We start from the raw sequence: 25,664 nt of genomic DNA, 5'->3' as shown, positions 1-25,664 counted from the left end.
TCTGACAAATTTTTCAATAAGACAGAAACTTAGATGCTTCAGTTCCTTATGTTACACAAAATGATGTGTCTTGATTTGTTACTTAATTATTAATTAAACAAATTAACTAATTAATCAAATTTATCAAGTTAAATGAATCACTTTTCTTAAGCTCATCTAAATCCTAGAAATATTTTAATATATTGAGACTAGAAAAAAATGGCCTTTTAAAGGGTTAAAAAGGAATTTTTTTGGAATTTTTTTTCGTTTAGTTTATATCATTGGCTTCTTAAATAATTAAACAGAGTAAAGTATTTTTTTCCTTTAAAGTGTTTCATATTTTTGTAGAGTTGAAATATAAATCTGAAATATTAAATGTAATTAAACTCATTTGCACAAAGTCAATTCACAGAAAAATTACCGATATAGAATTGTTAGCATAATTTCAAGAGACAATGAAATATAAATTAAAAAATGCAAATAAGAAAGTATTTAAAGGGCAAACACCATCTTCATATACCTGCATCGAATTATTGAATGTAAATAGTCTTTAAAATTTTTATTTTAAAATTTGAAATATATATATATATATAAAACCGGAATAATATAAATCAACAACATATATTCAACTTTCGATAGTAAAAAAAATTGATTTTTTTGCCAGATTTGACAATCCAGCAGCAGCTGCAGAAACGCCCAGTCGTCAGCTGACCTTCAATTATCTGATTGCTCTGAATAGTTGGTTGCTTCTGTGTCCTGCTGACCTCTGTTGCGACTGGACTATGGGCAGCGTACCTCTGGTTCGAACGTGGAGTGACCCAAGGAATTTAGCTACCTTGGCTGTGTATGTCACGTTATTTGCAGTTCTGTGGAATGCTGTTTGGGTGGATGATGTGCGTTCAAGGATATTGTTAATGGTGAGTAATATCAGAGTTGCGATTTAACTTCTACTTTATATTATCAGCTTGCTATTGCTTTCCAAGTTGGGTATGTAGACACAATTAATGACCTGATAAGGTTATCTCACAAATTCTAGAAAATTCCGTTGTTGCCTTGGCCAGGCTTCGAAACTAAGTAATTTCAACTTCATTATAGAAATCAAACAATAGGCTTTGGTTTTAAATGTGGTTTTAACAATTTCATTCTGTTCTAAATGATTTTTGATTAATACTTAGTTAATTGGAGTTCCAAAGAAGCTAAATTTGATTTACTTTTGAAATACATTAAAGGAAATCTGCATGAATGGTAGTTCAGGATAAATCTTGGAATTTTAAACTGTGCTCATTTTTTCTAAAGAATGAATGTCAAAGCATCTTTTATCAGTTCGGATATAAAATGGGAAATTAAAAAAAAATAAAACTCAAAAGGTTTATCTTTCAGAACGTACGAAACAATCCCTTTTAACAATCTTTTAATTAATGGAAAGGCTGATAAATTAGATTTAATCCAATATATCAACTCAACTTAGTTTATGGCATCAAAAATTCTTTGTCAGAGTCTTAAAAGTTTTTTTATATTTTGAACTTTGATTTCTTGCCTTTTGTACTTTTCAATAATTCAACCTTTTCATGTCTCCCTGTTGGCTCATATCTTCTAATTTCATCACCAATATTTTTTCTGAAAAAAAGAAAGAAAGGAAATTCTTACAATCACAGAACACATGACTCTCTTAATATCATCAAGTTAGTATTCTAATGCTTAAAAAGAGTTCAAAATATGTTTAGAGCTTTATAATTATCAAAATTTGATTAGGGCCTTCGAAATTATATGATATCGGGCTGTGGTGTTACAGCCACAGTCTGATATTTTATAATTTCGAACTAGATATTTTAAGAAATGTCTCTTTTATTAATCATTTAACAGCCGAAATGGTTAATAATCTAGGATAATAAACTGGTAATTTATAATAACCTTGAATTGGTTTGTTGGACTTGTGTCGGAAATAAACAAGCTTTAAACCCGATTCACACATTCTGACCAACAGGTATGGTTGATAGGTCTATGATCTTTCTCAGTTAGATTTGTAGTACATAGACCTATTTGATTGAGTTCGGAAATTAGTCTTTAATAAATTCAATGTTATTTTATTCACTCGTTTCGAAATTAATAACGAGCATTATCTCGCAACTGGCCCCTTTGTCTCTAAATCCAAGAATTCTTATAGATGTTTCTCATTTAAATGAAGCGAGTAAATAAACCAGTGCAATGAATATTGAATATTAATTTCAACTTTATAATACCCAATTCATTAATGTCAACATAGTTTTTGACTACTTCGCTTTACACTTGTTATTTCACTACAGGTCTTACCACCACCTTAAAGCCCTGGCATGTCGCTCACTCGGCCAAAGAATCTCAATTATGTGTTTCTTACGTTTTAGTCTCCGATATATTATGCTTTGCTGAAAAAAGCATGTTCTTTATCGCAATTTAAATATACATTATGGTTTACATATTAAGATAATATTTAATACATTTTTACTATGTTTTTTTGGTCACATAGCGTGTTATTTAATAAAATACAGCATATATTTGAAAAATGATTAAACTTTTCATTTAAATTCTAAATTTGTGCGTTTAAAGCGTAGGGCATGATTTTTAAATACAATTTTTCTTTCATTATGAAATTAAAATAATGTTTGAGACTATTAAAAACCAAGAACTTTTATGAGGAAACTGATTCATTGCTAAATGTTTTTTCAATTTTTTTTCCCTCTAGACAGGATGTAAAGATGCAATTTTTGACTCTGTTAGAATTCAACATTCGAAAAATAGATTTTTTTTCCCCACTCCACCTTATTTTATGCACTTCTAAAACCTGGATTTTTAAAAATATTCGATGAATAAATTAAAAGTATTTTCTAAAAACACATTTTTATCAGCCTACCAAAAAATAACATTTAATTTAATCATTTTTCTTTCTATTTCTTAATTTATAATTTTATATTATGAATTGTATGAAATCTTAACATTAATTTTTCTCAGATACACTTCTATGTAATGTCAATTGTAGGAAATAAGCATTTAATTGTATTAAGTGATTAATAATTAAGTTCTAAAGTTATTAAACTAGCATAGTTCCCTCAAGCACACAAAAGCATAAAGAATTTAAAGTTTCTAGTATATCAAGAAGTGACAGAAGAATCGATTAGAAAATTCCATCTTTCCAATCCTGAAATAAATCAAGTTAAATAAAAGTATTTGAAAACTTTTGAAATTTTTGAATATATCCGAGCCATTATAGACCCAGTGAAAGATATAGAATGTTCTTGAATTAATTATTTCCGTGAAATGGGTACATCTACTAACTAATGCTAATATAGTTATATAATATTTATTTAATTGAATATTCATACAATCCATTTTATAGTAATACTTGGTAAGCATAAAGTTAAACATGCGATCTTGAAGAAAACTTGTTTTGAAGAGACCGCTAAATCCTTCATGCACCGTTTTGTGGAGCAATCTCTGATGCAATAATCGGTTTATGGGGGTACATGCCGTACATCATTACCCAACAAACGATTAACGTTTTCAGTGCGGCGGGCGTAGGAGACGCTGCATCATTAATTTTAATTGTTTTGACAGTGTTGGCCGTGGTACGGAAAGTTAACAACAGTTTTCTGGATTCCGTGTCAGGCCTAAAGCCAGCATTGGCAGAATGTCAATCAATATGCCGTAGCCAGATTAAAAATTCTTTCTGGAAACATTAAATGCTTATTAGTGAGACTAATAAGCATTTAATGCTTGGATGGATTTGATCTAATATGGGTTTGCATTGAAGAATAAGGATTCTATCTGTTGGCGTAAGTAGCCCTCGTTTGGAATTGCAGATGGTTTTAATGAAATCTGTTTAGAAATGATGAGAATTGATGGATCCAATTTTCCTAAGTTTAAACCTTATTGGAAAGAGAAATAGTTTTGTGAAGTTGCATTTATTAATTGCAGAATGTAAGATATGTAAATTTCTCGCATATTTATAATGAATTGTTAGCTTTCAAAAGGAAATTCGAAATTCATTCATTTATGGCATATTTAATATTATAATAAATTGCTGAATTTATTTCATTAAAAGTTATTCAATTTTATCCATTTAGAATTTATATAAAATGGCGAATAAATCCATAAAGGGTGTAAAAGGACTTCAAATATACCCTCTCCCATTAAGAATGCTTTGATATTCTCTAATCCTGTTTTTAGTATAAAAATACAGCGGAAATCCCAAAAATAGAATTTTTATACATCTTAAATCTTTAGATAGTAAATTTTTCAGTTACCTTGGATTTTCCCTAGAAAGAAGATTTCTATATATCGAATAAAATTTTTGTGTATGGAATAAAAATTTTTAACTAAAAATTGCAGTCAAAAAGGGACAAAGAGTTCATTCTTCAGATAGAATATAAATTATATAAAAAAAACTGCTTCATTATCTTTTAACTGATATAGAAATTTTAGCGTCAGCCAAAATTGTTTAAGAAAAATCAATGAACATTTGCGAAGAATAATGCACAATTGTTGTTCTCGACTGTTACAAGATGCTATGAAATTAGATGACGCCTTCCTTTCCTAATTTAAATGGAATGTTTGATCTAAATTTTGTTCAGATTTCTTATTGTTCAATATGTTCCCTATCTGGAAACCTTAAAGTAGATACAATTTCGTTTAACAGCATATTAAAAGACAAAAAAAAAGATGAAAAATACAAACGCACGAAAAAGTATAAAACTCCGATAAGTACAGTATCAACAATTTTGAAAATAAATTTTCTGCGCATAAATTCGTTTAAATTGTATTTGAATTTTAAAATTTATTCAGCAAAATATTTCAAAAATTACGATTTCTACTTTTCAGTCAGAAAATGATGAAAAGTGAACAAAATGTATTTATGTGCATTGAAATTTCCATGTATTCAATTTGTTCGAAAAAGTAAAATTTAAAAATTCAAGCTTTGTTAATTTTTCAAGGAATAGAACGATAGCGATTAGAAAAATATTCTGTTTTTCAAACAAAAAAAATCTATTTTAAATGAAACTAAAAACTGGCGCAAAAAAGAAGAGGTTGGTTACACAAATTTAAAAGAAATGCACATCGATATTTTAGTAATGAAAAGTGGCATACACATCAAACTGTTTTAGCTTACAACTGAATATAGTAAAATGTGTAATTACTGTTTTTATAAAAGTATGTCTAAATAGGATTTAGTCCATAATATTTTTAAATAATTTTATGAATTGTTTTAAATAGATGTATTTGAAACTTTGCAAATAACATCAATTTAAAATTTCTCCGATAATAACCAGAAAAAAAAAAACTTTATTTCGTAAGAAACAAATTTATTTCATAAGAATTTTTAATAAGAAATTTATTTCATAAGAAACAACACACCTGGCAGAAAAAAAGATTGATTATATAAATTTAAATGAAATACATATCGATATTTTTGTAATTAAAAATTGCATGTCTTTCAAATTTTTTTAGCTTACAGCTTGATATAGTAAATGGCATAATTACCATTTCTATAAAAATATTTTTAAATAGGATTTAATCCACAAGTTCTTTATTATTGATTGAAGTATCAAAGAAGTTTTATTTGAAACTCTTCGAAGAACAAGAATTTAAAATTTATAATTTCATTCCAAAAGAAATCATGCAGGATATTTTATACTGTTACGAATCTGTAATGCCGCTTCCCAGCATAGCTGGTTCCATATTAGATTCCAGAGCTTGGCGACAAATTTGGCGACTTTGGCGCCAAAATAGACTATACCCAAACATTGAGAATTTTCCCGATCCGTTCAGTAGGAACGGAAATACGCCTCGAACGTTCCTGATTGGTTGAGAGGCTTTTAGCCCCGCCTCTTAAGACCTATAAAAAGGGGCTGCAGCTGCCGGGGAGTCGACGGTGAATTGAGTCGCGAACCAGTGGAGTCGAAGAGGAGTCGGAAGCGAAAGAGTAGAGGTCGTCGTGAACCAGGCGTAGTCGGAAGCGACCCGAAACATTGAGAATTTTCCCGATCCGTTCAGTAGGAACGGAAATACGCCTCGAACGTTCTTTATTGGTTGAGAGGCTTTTAGCCCCGCCTCCTAAGACCTATAAAAGGAGCTGCAGCTGCCAGGGAGTGGACGGTGAATTGAGTCGCGAACCAGTGGAGTCGAAGAGGAGTCGGAAGCGAAAGAGTAGTGGTCGTCGTGAACCAGGCGTAGTCGGAAGCGACGGAGAAGAACTGGTCTTCCAGGGATAAGCGGTGCAGCGACGGTGTTAAGCTAGTGCTGAACTAAGCTGTGCGCTACTGTCTGCAGTAGAGTCTTGTTGTATGCTGCACGTCTCGGCTGAAGATAATCGTCTTCTGTGCTGTATATAGTTGTCGTCTTTGTGCTGTCCTTTGTGTCTGCGTGTAAATAAACGACGTTGTTCCTTTTTCTATTGCCACCTGCTGATTGAGCATTCTCCACACCATATAACTCCCACTATCCAAACGAACCCTGGAAATTTCGTAACAATACTTTAAAATCTTTATAACATTTTGTATTGAGTAATAATGGCTTTAAATGATCTAGATTCATCACGTGCTCTAATATGCCGAGTAATATAAGGGTTTCTCTTGATTCCTGTTTTATAAATATCAATATAGAATAATGTAAGGAGTTTCAATCTTCTCTATGCATTTAATTTTATCTAATTAGAATTAATTCATTGACTGTCGTATTGTTCTCGCTCTATAACATATTTCACCCGAGAAATAGCTGACTTATAATATCGCCCGTCTAAGTATGTTCCCAATCTAATATTAGTAATATATGATAAACGACTTCAGTAAGGCTGGGTTCTCGCCATAATTTACTGCACGTCCAATGGAGCATCCCTCAATTATTGCCAGCTCTAATCACATTCTACGATATACTGCGGAATATATATAATGGATATAAACTAGAATCGTAACAGGTGGTGTGACAGCTGGATGCATTTTCATGCATATTGGATTTGACATTCGAAAATAGATTGATTTAGCAGTTGCTGTAGTTTGACAGCATTTCATGTATATTTCAGTTTCGATTGTAGTAATTAAAAGAAGATAATCTATTTCGTCTGGTTATACTGAAAGGGATGTCACATATATCAAAGTAAGTTAGCTTGATTTTTCGCAATTAAAATCTAAGAAATGGTAAGAAGCATATGATGGATATTTATAAAATTTTAGGAAATACCTTATTCATGTTCAGGCAAACATAAACAAATTGTATTTGTAATAGAACATGGGAATGCCATGTTCATGGAAATTCTAAATGACAAAAGAAAAAAAAAAAAAGGGAGGGAGAAAATAAATAGAAATACAAATTTCACAGAAGTCAAGGAACACAATGGATTGAAGACCTCCTGTACTTCAATTGCGTACTCCAAAGGTTTATTGCTGATACTGCATCCTTCCTTTTTTTTGCAGTTATATTAGTGATGCTATTACATTGGACTTTAACATTATTTATGCAATTGAATTGTTATACTATTATAAACATGTAATTTGATAAATCGGTGTGGCACGATTTACAGGTATCGTTCAATAGAGAATGATCATAAGTTTTTATAGGGGATTTAAAACAATAATAAAATTAATCTAACCCTTAAATGTACGGCGATGTAGATTTGCATCGTAGATTTAAAACCTCCTATCCATTGTTACTAAATTTCCGGGGTTCGTTTGGATAGTCGGAGTTATATGGTGTGCAGAACGCTCAATCACCAGGCTGCAGTAGAAAGTAAATCAACGACGTTTATTTACACGCAGGGCAGCACAAAGACGACAACTATATACAGCACAGAAGACGATTATCTTCAGCCGAGGCATGCTGCATACAACAGTATACACAGCAGCTCTATTACGTCGCTGCTCCGTTAGTCCCTGGAAGACGAGTTCTTCACCGTCGCCTCCGACTACTCTTCGACTCCACTGGTCCACGACTACTCGGCAGCGGCAGGACTGCTTCCTTTTATAGGCATCAGGAGGCGGGGCTAGAAGCCTCTCAACCAATCAGGAATGTTCGAGGCGTAACTCGGTTCCTACTGGACGGTTCGGGAAAAAACTCGATGTTTCGGGTATAATTTATTTTGGCATCAAAGTCGCCAAATGGTCGCCAAGTTTGTCGCCAGGCTCTGGGACTTCCCATGGAACCAACTATGCTGGGAAGCAGCATTACAGATTCGTAACACTATTTTGTGTAGTAACCTCTCTGTATAATGATTTTTTTTATTTTAATTTTACTAAAGCTATTTTATCGTTTACGAACGCAATTAGAATCTTTGACAGTTTGTTTCTTTATCTGTGACAATTTTCATTGTTGGCGCGCTATTTGAATAGAATTTCGTTTCAACAGGTGTTACAAATTGCGATTATTTATGTAAAAAGAAATAAGAATTAGGAATGTTATTTATATTTAAGCTTATGCTGATAAATTTATGCAAGAAAAATGTTGCTTTTTTTGTGATATAAAAATACATCAATATGCAATATCGGTTCTACAACGTTTGGAGGGTCATCTCATCCTTTGCCGTCTGTGGGTGTACGAAAAGAGGCATTGGTCATTGGCTTATATTTTCAAACGAATTGAAGCATAAAATTCTATAATGGTAGGGTTCCACACAATAGTCATTTACCAAATGCAACGTCCTTTTTTTTTAATTCTAAAAATAATTGTTTCGGGAATTTTCATGTGTTGTTATGTTATGCAAGGCATTATTTATGTTTGAATATTATATTTTTGTAAGCAGTAGATTCATAGAACTCAAGAAGTGATTGCTCACGTTCATATAGAAATACATACAAAGTACAATACATTTTCTTTTGAAAATTAAAAAAAAATAGCTTTTTTTGTATTTTTTCTAATTAACTACACCCATTTCCCGGTTGATTTCAACATTTATTTATTAAAATTCATGCATTTAAGGGTTAAATTAATATTATATGTTTAGCGGTATAAATGAAGAACAAATTGTGCGGTCTTTACAGTTTTATACGACCAAGTACGAATTGTTTCACTTTCGTCTAACCAAAAATAGAAGCGACATGCGATGAGCAGATTGAAATTTTGCTTGTGCCTTTAGAAATCATTGACTATGGTCTGTGAAGCCACAGACACCTTATAGGGAGTCTGTCCTTTTCAATGGATAATGTTTAAAGATCGAACTTAATTGAATCCAAAGAACTGTGACCCTGAAATCCAATGATTGCTTAAAAGGAAGTAAACATCAACGTAGCTGCTGTGAGTGTAAACGAAGATGGTCGTATTACATTAAGAGGCCTATTTGAAAGATTATTTTATTGTGTGTCGCTTACACACTCCTTATTAATAAAATTTTGGTAGTTAATAAATTTTATGAATATTTTTATGGTATATACCATTACAATCAGGCTTAATTAAGAAAATATTCCACAAAATATCTTTCTTAAAAAATTGATTAATTTTATGTTTTAAGATGAGTCAAATTTATTTTATTGTTGTTGAATAAAATAAAAAGCTTTCTATTGTTAAAATTTAATAGTTTATTCTTATATCGACGAAAGTGACAGCAATTTAATTAAAATAATTTACATACATTTTTATACATTCATATTAATATGCAATTTTTATTCAATATGCAATATAAATTTATTTAATATGCAATATTTCTATCGTGCATACTCTGTATTATGGTTGCAAGAACACGAGAAAAATTGTTTAATAAATTGAATTTCGAATTTTCAAAACTTGCACATTATAAATATTTAAATAGCATTTCTTTTACCAGATTTACAAAATTTGCATCTTCATTATCTTGAAAATTCTTTAGAATATTGTTATTTTACAAAAAAGTCTTAACTGCTTGCTCTCTAAAGGTCGATGGAGGTTTAAATACTTTGTTGAAAATAAATGCCACCATATTCCATATTATAAACATTTATTTAAGTTGCCATTTAGAATTTTTAATTAAATTTTATATTATTCTTTCAAAAACTAATTATAACTTATTGTAAGTTATTAACTTTCTATGATTTTTGAAAGTCATTTTTCCAAATTTTAACTTTTTCCACAAATTTTAGGATATTAACGTTTTTTAATGTAACAGGATTTTTTTATCGCTTTAATTAAAATTGCAGACGACAGATTCATTTTGTGCATCTTAATTTTTTTTACAAGAAAAATCTTTTATTATGAAAATAAAGCTGCAAACGATAAAAGGATTTTGCTTAAATTTTGTCAGATAATATCTATTGTAAAAATTCTATTACATTACACTATATATATTATAAGGTACTTGTTCACAGGTGTCTTAGAATTCTGCCTTGTACACATATCAAATATATTTTTATTTTCTCGCATATCACATTTATACAAGTTAAATTTGATAAGAGAATAACTTTAATCTTTTCTGTATTTATTATAAACACGTGAGATTCCGCTTACAAACACAATCAAAGATATAATAAAACTTTTAGCCCATTAACTGTGGTTTTGTTTTGAAATTTTTGGATGGATAAGTTATATATCTAAGCGTAAAAAGTTGTGTAAAAATGTAATTTTATTCAAATTATGTTTTGTTTTCAAAATATATAAATATTTTTGAAAAAGGGTATCGTTATAAAATGATAAATGAAAACAAAAAACCGAGTAAGTCAAAGATCGTTACTATAACCTCTAAATTAAACCCCCGGGGGGCACCTCGAAAGGAGGATGAGATCCTTCCGGTATAGTGGTTGGATCTTGCCACCATGGAGGGTACACAAAAAGGACGGGGGATCTGGCTCCTCCCATCGATGACGGGGCGTACTTCCTTCGGGAAGGGTTGTACCGTGGCCGGTGATGGCCTTTAGGACTCAACCACAGTTCTTGCTAGTGTTGCTATTGCGGCGGTCCGGTCATTTAGTATTATTTATCCGTGTGCCTTCGGACGTGTCGGAGAGTCAGTGATATGACTAACCTCTAAATTACATATTTAAGTACCGTATTTCACTATAATATAAAATCCAAACTAAAAATATAAAGCTTCAAATATGACAATTCTGTTCCATTCAACTTACAAACGAATTTCAAATCTGTTTGCTTGTATAGAAACATGAAACCAGAATACTACGCAACAATACTGACTGATATACATAGAATAAAATTAAGCTGCAAGGTGTACCAAATATATTTTTAGCGCTGAGCGTTGTATGTAAAATTCGAAAATCCTCAAATGGGGATCATGGCCCCTTATGGGTTAGTAAAGAAAGATTTTATTAAAGTTTTGGGACAATAAATTAAACAAATGACATTTCATATGTAAAAAGTATTAATATAATTTCATCCAGATTAACTCTAAATATAAAAATTAAGAAAAAAAAAGAGTACAATTATCATTTTGAGGTTGTTAAGGTTCTAATTGAAATAATTTGCTCCTGGTAATGATTTCTTGACTAATTGCCTCAAAACAAAATTAAAAGAAAGTGAAAAACGATAGGAAATGTAATTTTAATTGCACATTAAAGGAAACAATCTTTATTGATTAATTTAGAAAATTTTTCGATGCAGTTTTATTTCGGTTTTTTTATAAAAAATAGCATAAAACTTTTGGTAACATTAGAGTAAGTTTTGAACAAAATTATGATATTGAAGTATAAAGCAAAAAAAAAAAAAGAACGATATTGAAATTTTGTTACAGATAATTCTAATATCTATTCATTTTTTTAAAGTAAATTCCTTTTTTTATTTAAAACATTAAAACACTTCTTTAATATAATGTCTCTTACTTCTGTCATGATTTCTCGAACTTGCCGGATGTTATAAAACCCTATTAAAGCAAAAATTTGGAAATGTCTCGTATCTAAAAAATAAGAGCCAAACCCACATTTCCAATTCCTTCTTTCAATGTTTCGAATCTCTCCCTGATCCTTGACACTTTGCGCACTGAATTTCATCAATAATCAATGCTTGCGTTTAAATACTTTATATAGATTGGGAAGTAAATTTTTACACATTAAAGGTAATAAAATCTTTAAATTTTAAAGGTTGGATGTAACATATTGCATTTTTATTTAACCATTCTCGGTTCTCTTTGTAAACTAATTAATAAAAATAAAACTTGAAAATAAAACAGAAAGAAATTTTTCATGTTTAAAACTCCTTTACTTCTGACTAATTAATATAATAACTTATGTATTGCAAATATGTGAATTAAAATTATGCTTTCAATATTCATTCGTGTTCTGTCCATACTTCCATCCATAACTCATTAAATCCTCTCTAGTTCAGATTAAAAACAGAAAAGGAGTATATTACTCCGGCGACCTAGAAAGGCTTATATTTCCTTTAAAGACCTAGAAAGGATTATAAGGTGTCTATGCACTTTGTCAACAAGGGTCGTGATGGCCTAGTAGTAAGATCTTAGCTTCGAGGCCGAAGGGCTCCAGGTCTGAAACCCGATTCCACTAACGATCCATTGTGTATGCGAGTCTTGTACACGTTTAATCCGACATAGTGAGTCAAAAGTCCTCTTTGTGGTGTAGGGTAGAAGTTTAGAGAAAGGTTTCTAGTTCAGGTGTCATTTTCATCATCTGACATGGATTCAAAATTATGGAGTCCATCCTAAATTTCTGAAACCCGATTCCACTAACGATCCATTGTGTATGCGATTCTTGTACACGTTTAATCCGACATAGTGAGTCAAAAGTCCTCTTTGTGGTGTAGTGTAGAAGTTTAGAGAAAGGTTTCTAGTTCAGGTGTCATTTTCATCATCTAACATGGATTCAAAATTATGGAGTCCATCCTAAATTTCTGAAACCCGATTCCACTAACGATCCATTGTGTATGCGATTCTTGTACACGTTTAATCCGACATAGTGAGTCAAAAGTCCTCTTTGTGGTGTAGTGTAGAAGTTTAGAGAAAGGTTTCTAGTTCAGGTGTCATTTTCATCATCTGACATGGATTCAAAATTATGGAGTCCATCCTAAATTTCTGAAACCCGATTCCACTAACGATCCATTGTGTATGCGATTCTTGTACACGTTTAATCCGACATAGTGAGTCAAAAGTCCTCTTTGTGGTGTAGTGTAGAAGTTTAGAGAAAGGTTTCTAGTTCAGGTGTCATTTTCATCATCTGACATGGATTCAAAATTATGGAGTCCATCCTAAATTTCTGAAACCCGATTCCACTAACGATCCATTGTGTATGCGATTCTTGTACACGTTTAATCCGACATAGTGAGTCAAAAGTCCTCTTTGTGGTGTAGTGTAGAAGTTTAGAGAAAGGTTTCTAGTTCAGGTGTCATTTTCATCATCTGACATGGATTCAAAATTATGGAGTCCATCCTAAATTTCTGAAACCCGATTCCACTAACGATCCATTGTGTATGCGAGTCTTGTACACGTTTAATCAGACATAGTGAGTCAAAAGTCCTCTTTGTGGTGTAGGGTAGAAGTTTAGAGAAAGGTTTCTAGTTCAGGTGTCATTTTCATCATCTGACATGGATTCAAAATTATGGAGTCCATCCTAAATTTACCTGAGTGTTATTTTTAAAAGGGACGTTAATTCAACTAAACTAACCAACATATTTTACATACATATTTTAGCAAAATCCATACATTTATTAAGATTCGAAAATATGGTTACAAACGTAGACATGCATTTAAACTCCCTTCTTTGTTCTTGAGATAAAATAAAATAGCAAGAAATAGTGACAATTGAAGGATTAAGAGACTATTTTCATCGATAATATCCTAAGATTATATTCTTCCGTTTACTTATGATAAACTGGGAAATAAAATTTTGAACTAAGTAACTACTGTAGGTTACAGTAGTTGGTTACTTAGTAAGTAAATAAAGTCAGTTAGTAAGAAGTGATGAATGAAAAAAATATCCCCGGCTTGTTGTAGGAATCTGAAAAAACGGAAATATTTGAAATTTCGATAAAGCATATTCTGTTTTCCATAGGAATCGCGTTCACTGGACAGAACGAACAAGGAAAACAAAAGAAATTGATTTCCAATGAAGAAAATGAGACTTAAATATAACTTAAATAGTCGGTCACGAACATTTTTGTTAATAAGAATAAAAAACTCATGAAAATACAGTTTATTTTATAAAATTTTCCAGAGAATTAATAACACATTTCTAACGAGTTACAAGTTTATTTTGTGGATAGGTTCTTGCTTCTAATGTAATATAGGTAAAATTAATACAGGTAATATTTAGAGAGAGGCCAGAGAATGCCTTGAATGGTATTGGTGTACAATAGTATGACATATTAACCATTGGCGCGAATTTAGCATTTTTACTGAATATATCGTGTCATCCTTGGCGTAGCTTTTTGGCGAATTATCCCTGGAATGCAGTTAATGGTTTTTCGAATATCGAATTTGTGTTTTAAGGGTATTTTTCTCAACCGATTGAAAAAATACCTGACACAACATTACATTTACAGTCACAAAATCACATACCAAATTTGATATATTTCCATCATTGTGCTTTTCAGTTAGAGCTTTTACATATTTCCGATAGTATAGATAGACAAACGGTACATCTGCCATCGGATGAAGGAAAAGGGAATGAAGTGAAAAATGGGGATAGTCGCATAGGAGAGTGTGGCTGATAAAAGTCAGATTGTGTGTTGGTAGGACCCCCGGTGAGAAACCCGACAAATTAAATTTAACAGTAACAGTTTAAATTTAAATTGTATTTTAATTATGCATATATAAATAGCTATCAATCATTAATCCTTAAAATATAATAAACCTTTCTGCCGTGTTTTCAAGAGAAGTATCATCACTTGTATCAAAGCAGTCTACAGAATCAAAGAGAAACCAAAACTTCAAGTTTCCATTCAATCTACACAAATTAAGCTAGATCCGTCATTGGATTTGCGAGATAATTTTATATTCTATGCATCCTTTGCGTTTCTGGGAGGAATTTAGTTATCAGGTGACTTTTCATTCCTGTAAATGAGTTGATGACTAACCTAGAGAGTGGATCTTTAAAATGGGCTAACTATTGCACCAAAAAATTAAAAAAAATACCAGCCCAACCAAATGGATATTCGAAAAATAACATGAGCAAAATATTTAAACAGATACTGTTCGTTTAAGTATCCCAAGAGGGCCACTTTTAGACGATTCTACCTCGCTAAGGAGTGAGCTGCAAAAGGAATTCTTTGACCTTGATTTCCACACCATTAGATACTTTTTCGCTTACTTTTTTCCCATGTGTATATGATTATTGTGTTATTTCTCAATGTGATACTATTTTATTTAAACTCAAAATTGTGTTTTGATTGCTTGTGTGGCCAGTTCACGTGGCAAAAAGTTTTCGAAAAGGACATAAAAATATTTTATATAATATCATAAAATGTGTCGGAGATAGTCTACTGTTGTTAATATAAAAATATCGTCAAAGAATTCAATAACAAAAAAAAATGTTTAACATAAAGTAATAATTATTATTTTGCGAAAAGAGAATTATTAAATTTTAAGAAATTTTCTTTTTGTCCATAATAGTTTAATATTTTGGCCTCTTATAATAAATAATATTTCTCTAAAGCACTTTATTCTGAATTAATACTTCTTCCGACAATAATACGAGTTCACCGCTGTTTTTCCACCCCCTAAGTCCGCGTATAATAAACAATAAGGTTATTGTTCAATGTAAACATCTTTTATCTTTGATTCCGCCCCAATTTTGACTAAATAAAGGCATCCTGACGCATGCGCATAACTGCGGAGGATTTTTGAATCCGCGAATGAACAGTAAACGCAAACAATTTAATTCCTTTTATGAAACAAGAAACCAGTATCAGGAATGAAGTAACAAAGAGGCTATTTATAAGGATGAATTTTTATTGCTGGTTTCCTAATTTAAAGAATTAAAATATATCTTTATGAAACTTAAAAGAATATTTTTTTCATTTCAATTCGTGGTGACAAGGTTTATAAACAAAAAATTTTTTAAATTCGCACAACAATTATAGACGAAAATCTTTATTTCATATTGTTTTCCATAATATAATTTAAAAGGAAGAACTTATCTGTGTTGGACATTGTTTTCCTCAACTAATACATGGAATGATCATTGTTACACAGAACACAGCAATACAATTGTTATTTGAAAGAGAGGATAACTTATCTGTTATTTCATATAATTTGTTTTGCTTCGATATATTGCGCTTTGAGTTTTACTTAGCTTTTTGAAAATGGTCCGAAAAACGTTTTGGAAAAGATTCCGACGAATGGTACGTCGAGTTGTGTGTTGCTGCTCAATTGCAGAGGACTTTTGCTCCAATATATATGTTGGAGAGGATCTGTACTATTTTCCATTGCCACAACCACCCATTCAAATATGGTCTGAACTTGAAATAGCAAACAAAGACTCATCTGACCTAGAAATAGCCCCCATACCATTTGAAATAGCCTCAACTTCCTCTTCAGAATACTTCACATGTTCGGAAGGAAATAGTTCTACCTCTTCATAAACTAATAATATCAATCATATCCGAAATCAATAATTCTTGAAATAGCCTATATTGCAGATCCTCTCCAACATATAAAAATACTCATAAATGGATCATTCGAATATAAGGACATGAAACAGTTCTAATGGAATGGACATTTTGTTAATGAAACCCTTCGTCGAATGTAATATTGACAAACAACGATGCCTGACAGCTTTGACAAACAACGATGCCTCACAGCTTTGACAAACAACGATGCCTGACAGGTTCGAAAAACAACGATACCTGAAAGCATCGAATGGAATGGACATTTTGTTAATGAAACACCTTCTTTGAATGCAACATTGACAAAAAACGATGCCTGACAGCTTTGAAAAACAATAATATCTGACAGCTTTGGCAAACAACGATGCCTGGCAGCTTCGACAAAAAAGATGTCTGACAACTTCGACAAAAAAGATGTCTGACAGCTTCGACAAAAAACGATGCCTGACAGCTTCGAAAAACAATGACGTCTGACAGTTTCGGAAAAGAACGATGCCTGAAAGCATCGAATGGAATGGACAGTTTGTTAATGAAACACCTTCTTTGAATGTAACATTGACAAACAACGATGCCTGACAGCTTTAAAAAACAACGATGCCTTACAGCTTTGAAAAACAACGATGCCTGGCAGATTTGATAAACAACGATGCCTGGCAGCTTTGACAAACGACAATGCCTGGCAGCATTGACAAACGTCGATGCCTGGCAGCTTTGACAAACGACGATGCCTGGCAGCTTTGACAAACGACGATGCCTGACAGCTTTGACAAACAACGATGCCTGTCAGTTTTGAAAAACCACGTTGCCTGAAATCTTTGAAAAACAATAATGCCTGAAATCTTTGAAAAACAACGATGCCTGAAATCTTTGAAAAAGAATGATGCCTGAAATCTCTGAAAAAGAACGATGCCTGAAATCTCTGAAAAACGACGATGCCTGAAATCTCTGAAAAACGACGATGCCTGAAATCTCTGAAAAACGACAATCCCTGAAAGCATTGAAAAATAAAAAAAGCCTAACAGCTTATACGTTTACCTTAGTAACTTCAGAATGGAAACAAGTTCACATTAAGCATAGGTCACCTTTGGATTAAAGTCAACTCGGTTGTACATGACAAAGCTATAATGACATGCATATGCTACAATAGGTGATATATCTAATGCAATGGAGCCCTCCTCTGCAAAGCTTATGTGTAGTATGTAATATTTATCAATAGATTTTAAAAAGTCATTTATAATCATAGTGTCACTTGCTTTCCTCAATTGATTTTAACACAAATTGCAACTTCAGAAACTGAAACTTTTTACAAGAAATGGTGGCAAATCTATTTCCACTTTATTAAAATGACTAAAAGAAACCTAATTTGCCTCAATTAGAAGACGAATTTTGTGTGGTTGTGGTAAAAAGCGTCAAAGGGAGCAACAAATAATAATCAGAGGAGAGTGAAGCGAAATTATAAGATTGTAACATAAAAAGATGGTGAACTTGAAAGCAATACCTATCATTGAATCATATGAGGAACTCATTCTAAGAGTGAAACAAATAAATTTAGATATAACGGAAAGTCACAAATTGAAGAGGAAGATCAAGATTCATATTGAAGCTATTTTTTCTGCTTGTGATCATATCCAGAATTATATCACTTCTAATATCCCTAAAATCAAACTTTTAATATCAAACACAAATATTTCGACTTGAAATCCAGAATGAAAATATGCTTTATTCCAGTGTCAAAGAAGTTGAAAAATTTCCTCGACGTCCATGGATTCTTGTCAGATTAATTGAAGAATGTGCTGATTCACAGATAATCATATTCACACATTCGATTATCTATGAGATAATATGCACTAAAAAAATTGAGACGAAAAAATATCACACATGTACCTTGCAGTACACTGAATCCAGTTTCACCATGCTTGATAGACGAGAAATACTCATTGAGAGGATAGAGAACTATGATGGAATAGTTTGATCACTCCGGCGAAGTGCAAGCGTTATGTGGAGCTCAAGCGATTGTTGAACTTATCTGTGTGCCGAGTCCTATGGAAGAAGCAGCGAATCCTTTGAGGAGTAGCCAGTCGTCTATAGTGAGTCGGCAGTTGGATACAGCTAAAGCGAGGAGACAGTGGAGAATTGCAGATATTTGGAGAGACTATAGAGTATTTTGGCTACGAAGATTCCCTCCTCCTGCTGAATTCTATCTGGTCGCTTTGTGTGTTGTGGTTGTTATTACTACCGATTACTACTTGTGGGCTATTGTTACAAATATTGTATATAATTTGAAGAGGTTACACCTTTATTTTTCATACATTTTTTTATTATATAGAACTCCTGTGTCATCATTTAATTTTATTTACATAAATTGCACTTTTAGCATGTTTAGTAACTTAAGTAAATAACTGAATGTTTAGTAACTAAAAAATAAAATAGATTGTTCATAATTGATTTGAATATTCCAAATGTTGCTACAGAAATCTATTCACAAATCACAATTTCAAGACACTCATTTATGAAATAATTTTCAAAACATACAGATAAGCAAATAAAACATTTCGAAAATCAAATCCTACTCGCATTTCTTTATTAATAGTCACCTGCCTGATATCACTCGCGCCATTTTGTTCCATGAAATAAATTTCAAATTTTTCAACTAAACTCTGAAACTCATTTCGGAAATATCATTCTATTCATATTTCTTTATTCTAAGCATTTTCACTTGTGTTATTTTGTTAAATTAAATGAATTTAAAAATATTCAATTAAACGTAGAAAAACATTTCAAAAATCTCATTGTACTCGCATTTATTTATTCTAAATCATAATCATTAGCGCCATTTTGTTTCATGAAATAAATTTCAAAACTTTCAACTAAAAACAGAAAAACATTTCGAAAACCTCATTGTACTCACATTTTTTTATTTTAAATCATTATCACTCGCATCAGTTTCATAAAATAAATTTCAAAATATTCAATTAAATATAGAAATACATATCAGAAATATCATCCTTCTCACATTTCTTCCCTCTAAATCACTGTCACTCGCGCCATTTTGTTTCATGAAATAAATTTCAAAATTTTCAACTAAACGTAGAAACACATTTCGTAAACCTCATTCTACTGACCCATCTTCATTCTAAATCACCTGCCTGGTAGCATTTGAGCCACTTTGCTTCGCAGTGAAATTTTGTTCGAAAATCTAGTTTTGTTCGATAGCATCATCGGAAGTAATCTAGTTTCAGCAATCCGTGATAATTTATAATGGGATCATCCTCTTCGAAAACTTTCAGTGGGAAAAGGAATTTCAAACGTTTCAACTCCCCGCATTAATCCTTTTCCATGGAGTTACCGGGATTTGTTTCCAATAAAATTCTTCCGCCGACTTTCTTCCCTCACAACTAAACTCGGCAACTGAAAGGGGGGATAGAAACTTTCGAAGACGCCATAATATTTAAAGATCCATTCGCAGCTGTTTGATTCTTGGGGATATTATTCGAGAAAGAGATGGGATTTCCAGTTGCTGAGACTTAAACGTATATGGTTTGGAATGGGTGGTTAAAAATATTTCTGCTTTATAGCATCGACGTTATAGTTTTTGATGCTGTAAATTTGGTGATGGAATAATGCGGTAAGTACTATCGTTTCTTTGCTATTAGAGGATTAATAAAAAACATTAGCTGAAAAATGTTTTTTCATCTAAAAGTTCTTTCTCTAGAAAAAGAAAATAAACTTCAAAAATAGCTCACTATTATTGTTTTTAATATTTTAATAAAGTTAATTGCCGGTAGAAAAAAAATCTGATTTATTTCTCTTGTTTTCTTAAGACTTTCCGTGTACGAAGTATGATGTGAGAAAACCCTGTAATCCCAAAAAATTCAAATTAGATATTTCAAAGAATCATCACACACAAAAAAATATTAATTATGTATGACTGTCACTCTATTGGCTGTCTGTAAATATTCTACCCCCCCCCCCTTCACCAAAGCTATGAACTAAACGGATGAAATCTGTTATTTGATAGCTACACCAAATTTGTAGACATCAAATTTGAAAGAAATCCATTCAAATGAAATCTGTTTTCTAGCTGTTCGAATACATGAGAGTACGATAGTTAAAATTGAAAAAGAAGAAGATGGTTGAATTTCGTACTCAGATTTATCACTTAAAATGTCGAGCTTCATCAAATTTGAAATCAAATTTGCTAAGGAGTTTACTGCATAGCTGCCTGCACATTTGCTAGCATGTAAATTGTATTCAAAACTTATAGCAGTTTCGGTTAATCGAATGTCTCTCACATTTTCAGTATTTAAAGTGCTGGTTTTCATCAAATTTTGTACCAAATTTCTTAAAAGATGTCTATCTGTAGTTCCGGACTTTCACCTCTATATAATATGATAACTCAAATATGCTGTAATTTAAATGAGTGAAATTTGGCTACATTTGACTACAATTGTAGTTCTATGTTATATTTTGTTTTTATGAAATTCGTAAAAAGGGGTCTGAAATATATTTTCAATTTCCTGCATTATCGCATCCCAGTTAATCGTCAAAAAGATCGCGATGATCGCACTTTGGTAGTCTTTTTTGTTACAATTGTTTGCCATTGGATTTAGATTAATAATACACAAACACCTAGTTTAATATACAACAGAAACAATGCTCTGTTATGCGTGACGGTGAAAATAAAAATCTGAGTACTCATGTCATTCACAGCCTTCCCACAGTTTTATGGAGGATTTAATAGATATATTAACACATTTATTAGATCGTAGGCGAGAAAGTTTTAATAGACCACTCCTGCAGGGTTCAAAATAACACAAACTACGATTCCATATCCATATAAAATATAGGCTAAAAGAAATATCACTGGTTTAATAAATACTTCACGTTTGTGTTTGGAATTTTGATATACTTTTAGATTTAATCTTATGTCAAATATTACCGAAAAGAAAATCATTGTCTTTAAATTTTAAATACCAGCACACAAAATTGAACTGAATGTGTCAATAGAAAAAATCCATCCCCCAAAAAACCTTATAGAATAAGAAAGGAAACAATAAGAAGTTGCGAATTAAGGATATTTGCATAACCATAAAATGACAGTGTTTCAACCTCATCTCTTTTCTATGTTCTTCGTAAGGTTTGTTTACATCAGAAGTTAAATCTCGAGTGTAGCAACTTTTACGTTCATCAGTCTGATTTTGAATTAAAGTTGATTCTCAAGCATTACTCATAATCGGAGAAAACTGTTGAAAAAGTTGGTGTCACTGAAAATCTAATTTTATTCATTTTAAGACGGACCAAAAAAATTTATTCTTATTTAATAACTAGCCGCCTTTGGCGACCAGCCGGTTCGCCAATCTTAATGTTCGTTAAAATTTTAATAATTAAATATTTTATGCAATTTCTACTTTAATAGCTTCTTCATCAAAATATTTTAAAACTTCAAATTTTGATTATCATATAATTCATTCATAATATTATAAAGGCCTTCAGTCATAACGTAATATGAATCTCTCTCATTTTCTGTTAGCACACGTAGAATTTATGCTTTAAATTAAAGTGGAAAGAATTTATCTTCAATTAATATAATAATATTTTTTACTGAAACAAAGCATTTTTTTATAATCTGGTTACAGAAAATAGAGTCACTCAGCGTTTAAACTTTATGGGCACTAAAGAATATCTTTTTAAATTTATGTAATATCTCAAGAGTTGGTCAACAAAATTTTCTTAGATTCATTATGAGCAGAACGATTAATTAACAATGTTTAAATTTAAATGCATCAAACACTAAGAAAATAAAACGAATCGTTTAAAATAAACGGTTGAAAACAGGTTTTAAAAAAACTACTTAAAAAACGATGTACTTAAAACTATAAGCATATACAAAAAATATATAGCTAACATAAATACAATTTACTTACAAAAGCATGCAACTAACCCAAAAATAATTTAAATCACCCATTGATAACGTTGTCATGGCAACAATCAGAACAGAATGCGCATGCATGAATTTTCTTCGCCGGTTACGTAACGCAAATACGTGATTTTTTCTACGCCAGTTGGGGTAACGCTATGCGGATTAGAAATTTTTAATTTCCTTTATTCTGTTTTATTTTAATTCAAAAGTACTTCAGAATGAATCTGAAAGATTGGTTCATTAACAATGTTTAATTTTAAATGCATCAAACATTAAGAAAATAAACAGAACCGATTGAAATAATCCGCCGAAAAATTTTAACCCTAGCCTCATTACTGTTGGGAGAAAAAAAAACTGAAGCCTTTCTCGTTTGGCGCTGGGGATAATGGAAGATTTTTTTGGCGGAAAAGTTGGCGGCGGAGAAAATGGAAGATTTTTTTGGCGGGAAAGTTAGTTTTTAATTAATAATTAAAATTCTAATTAAAAATTCGAAAAAAGAAACCCCAGGTGCACATTCCCAACCTCCAAGGTATACATGTACCAAATTTGATAGCTGTATGTCAAATGATCTGGCCTGTAGAGCGCCAACACACACACACACACATTGAGCTTTATTATAAGTATAGATATAGATATTGAGCAAAGTTAATGAGGTGAAACATTAAAACGGTAATTCATTAACAATCTAATTAAAATTTTGAAGAAATCATTTCAAAGTATGCGCTCACTCTCCAAGAGGTCACTATGTGTCAAAATTGATTGTTCTGTTTCTGCCCTGTCGAATATTACATTCAATGCGATACTTTTTTTCATTTTCTGTATAAGATGTACACACGCAGAGAGAATTTCAAAAAATTGTCATGTGCGATTTTGACGAATCTCCAAGTTGAAAATCTTCCGGAGTTCGTAAAATACATTTTTGTAATTATGCCTGTCTATGAACACAATAAGTCATTAAAAGTCTGTGCTAGATTAATGATATTAGATATACAGTCTGTACATGAAATTTGTAGATTTTGATTCAATTTTGAACGAAATCTATCTCAAGAAATGTTATCCGTTTGTCCAAGCAGGACTAAATACAATAACTAGTATTTACTAGTGGCTAGACAGATGGATGAACTTTAATAGTAATTAGTACTTGCGTATTTATTAGTAGAATTCAAACATTTCAGCTGGATAGTACTCAGTTTTAGTACTTAAAGATTCTTATAAAATTTTGAACAAAATCCATCGAAATTTCAAGCATCTTTTAGCCTGTAGTTTCGTATGCATATAAAGGCAAGAACTCAAAAATACAAAGGCGTAAATATCTGAAATATAGTTTGTGATCTTGTTTTAAAAATTGTGTCAAATTCTGATTTCAATTCGGTCGACTAGAGAGCGTCCGAAATGCATATTTTTTGCAAAATGTAATTTTTACTCTGTGCAACTCTCTATTACTCTCTGTTTTTTACTCTGTGCAACGAAGCACAAAGCACTCATGATCAGAATTCTAAAAATAAAAGTCTGAGCACTCGTGGATAGCAAAACTTTGGCCAGGAACCACAATATTTTAGACTGGACGAGGTCGGAACACACCTTTAATAGAACGTATGCTCGAAATTTTCAAGGGGACGGGGGACCCCTCCTGCTAGATAAATCACTTAAACTACATAAAGAGTGCCAGTTTTAAAAAAAAAATATCATATTTAATAATAAAGAAATTTAATTTTCATTCTTGTTTTAATGTCTTTTGTAGTATTTTAATAACTTTTGATTGCCTTATTAAAACTGATTGCTTATGCATGGGATGCATTGTTTGACGATTGCACTGACTGAATATTTAAATGATATCCGTATGTTTTTCTGTTCTCTCTTGTTCTTGATTCAATTTTGAACGAAATCTATCTCAAGAAATGTTATCCGTTTGTCCAAGCAGGACTAAATACAATAACTAGTATTTACTAGTGGTTAGACAGATGGATGAACTTTAATAGTAATTAGTACTTGCGTATTTATTAGTAGAATTCAAACATTTCAGCTGGATAGTACTCATTTTTAGTATTTAAAGATTCTTTTAAAATTTTGAACAAAATCCATCGAAATATCAAGCATCTTTTAGCCTGTAGTTTCGTATGCATATAAAGGCAAGAACTCAAAAATACAAAGGCGTAAATATCTGAAATATAGTTTGTGATCTTGTTTTAAAAATTGTGTCAAATTCTGATTTCAATTCGGTCGTCTAGAGAGCGTCCGAAATGCATATTTTTTGCAAAATGTAATTTTTACTCTGTGCAACTCTCTATTACTCTCTATTTTTTACTCTGTGCAACGAAGCACAAAGCACTCATGATCAGAATTCTAAAAATAAAAGTCTGAGCACTCGTGGATAGCAAAACGTTGGCCAGGAACCACAATATTTTAGACTGGACGAGGTCGGAACACACCTTTAATAGAACGTATGCTCGAAATTTTCAAGGGGACGGGGGACCCCTCCTGCTAGATAAATCACTTAAACTACATAAAGAGTGCCAGTTTAAAAAAAAAATTATCCTATTTAATAATAAAGAAATTTAATTTTCATTCTTGTTTTAATGTCTTTTGTAGTATTTTAATAACTTTTGATTGCCTTATTAAAACTGATTGCTTATGCATGGGATGCATTGTTTGACGATTGCACTGACTGAATATTTAAATGATATCCGTATGTTTTTCTGTTCTCTCTTGTTCTTGATTCAATTTTGAAAGAAATCTATCTAAAGAAATGTTATGCGTTTGTCCAAGCAGGACTAAATACAATAACTAGTATTTACTAGTAGTTAGACAGATAGATGGACTTTAATAGTAATTAGTACTTAAGTATTTATTAGTAGGACTTTACTAATTCAAACATTTCAGCTGGATAGTATTCGGTTTTAGTATCTGAAGTGTAGATTATTATGAAATTTTGAGCAAAATCCATCGAAATGTCAAGCATCTCTAAGCCTGTACTTTCACATGTATATAAAGGCTATAACTCAAAAATACAAAGGCGAATTTTTGAAATATAGTTTGTGATCTTGTTTTTAAAATTGTGTCAAATTCTGATTTCAATTCGGCTTCGACTGATTTCGACTAGAGAGCGTCCGAAATGCAGATTTTTTGCTATTTTTTTTCTGTACTACGAAGCACAAAGCATTCATGAACAGAATTCTGAAAATAAAAATCTGAGCACTCGTGGATAGCAAAATTTTGGCCAGGAATCACAATAGTTTAGACTGGACGAAGTCGGAACACACCTTTAATAGAACGT

At 31.6% G+C, this 25,664-nt stretch overlaps 1 protein-coding gene across 1 annotated transcript in view; it reads left to right on the top strand.

The window, feature by feature from the left end:
• The window catches only part of LOC129988343 (protein O-mannosyl-transferase Tmtc3-like), a 234,630-nt gene that overhangs the window by 117,960 nt on the left and 91,006 nt on the right, over positions 1–25,664 (top strand). The window contains exon 8 of the mRNA XM_056096544.1: positions 644–896. Coding sequence (XP_055952519.1) covers positions 644–896 — 253 coding nt within the window. The remainder of the gene's footprint in view (positions 1–643; positions 897–25,664) is intronic.

This window comes from Argiope bruennichi, chromosome 10 (assembly GCF_947563725.1).
Source record: "Argiope bruennichi chromosome 10, qqArgBrue1.1, whole genome shotgun sequence".
NCBI lineage: Eukaryota > Metazoa > Arthropoda > Arachnida > Araneae > Araneidae > Argiope > Argiope bruennichi.
This window is presented reverse-complemented; position numbering and strand designations above follow the sequence as displayed.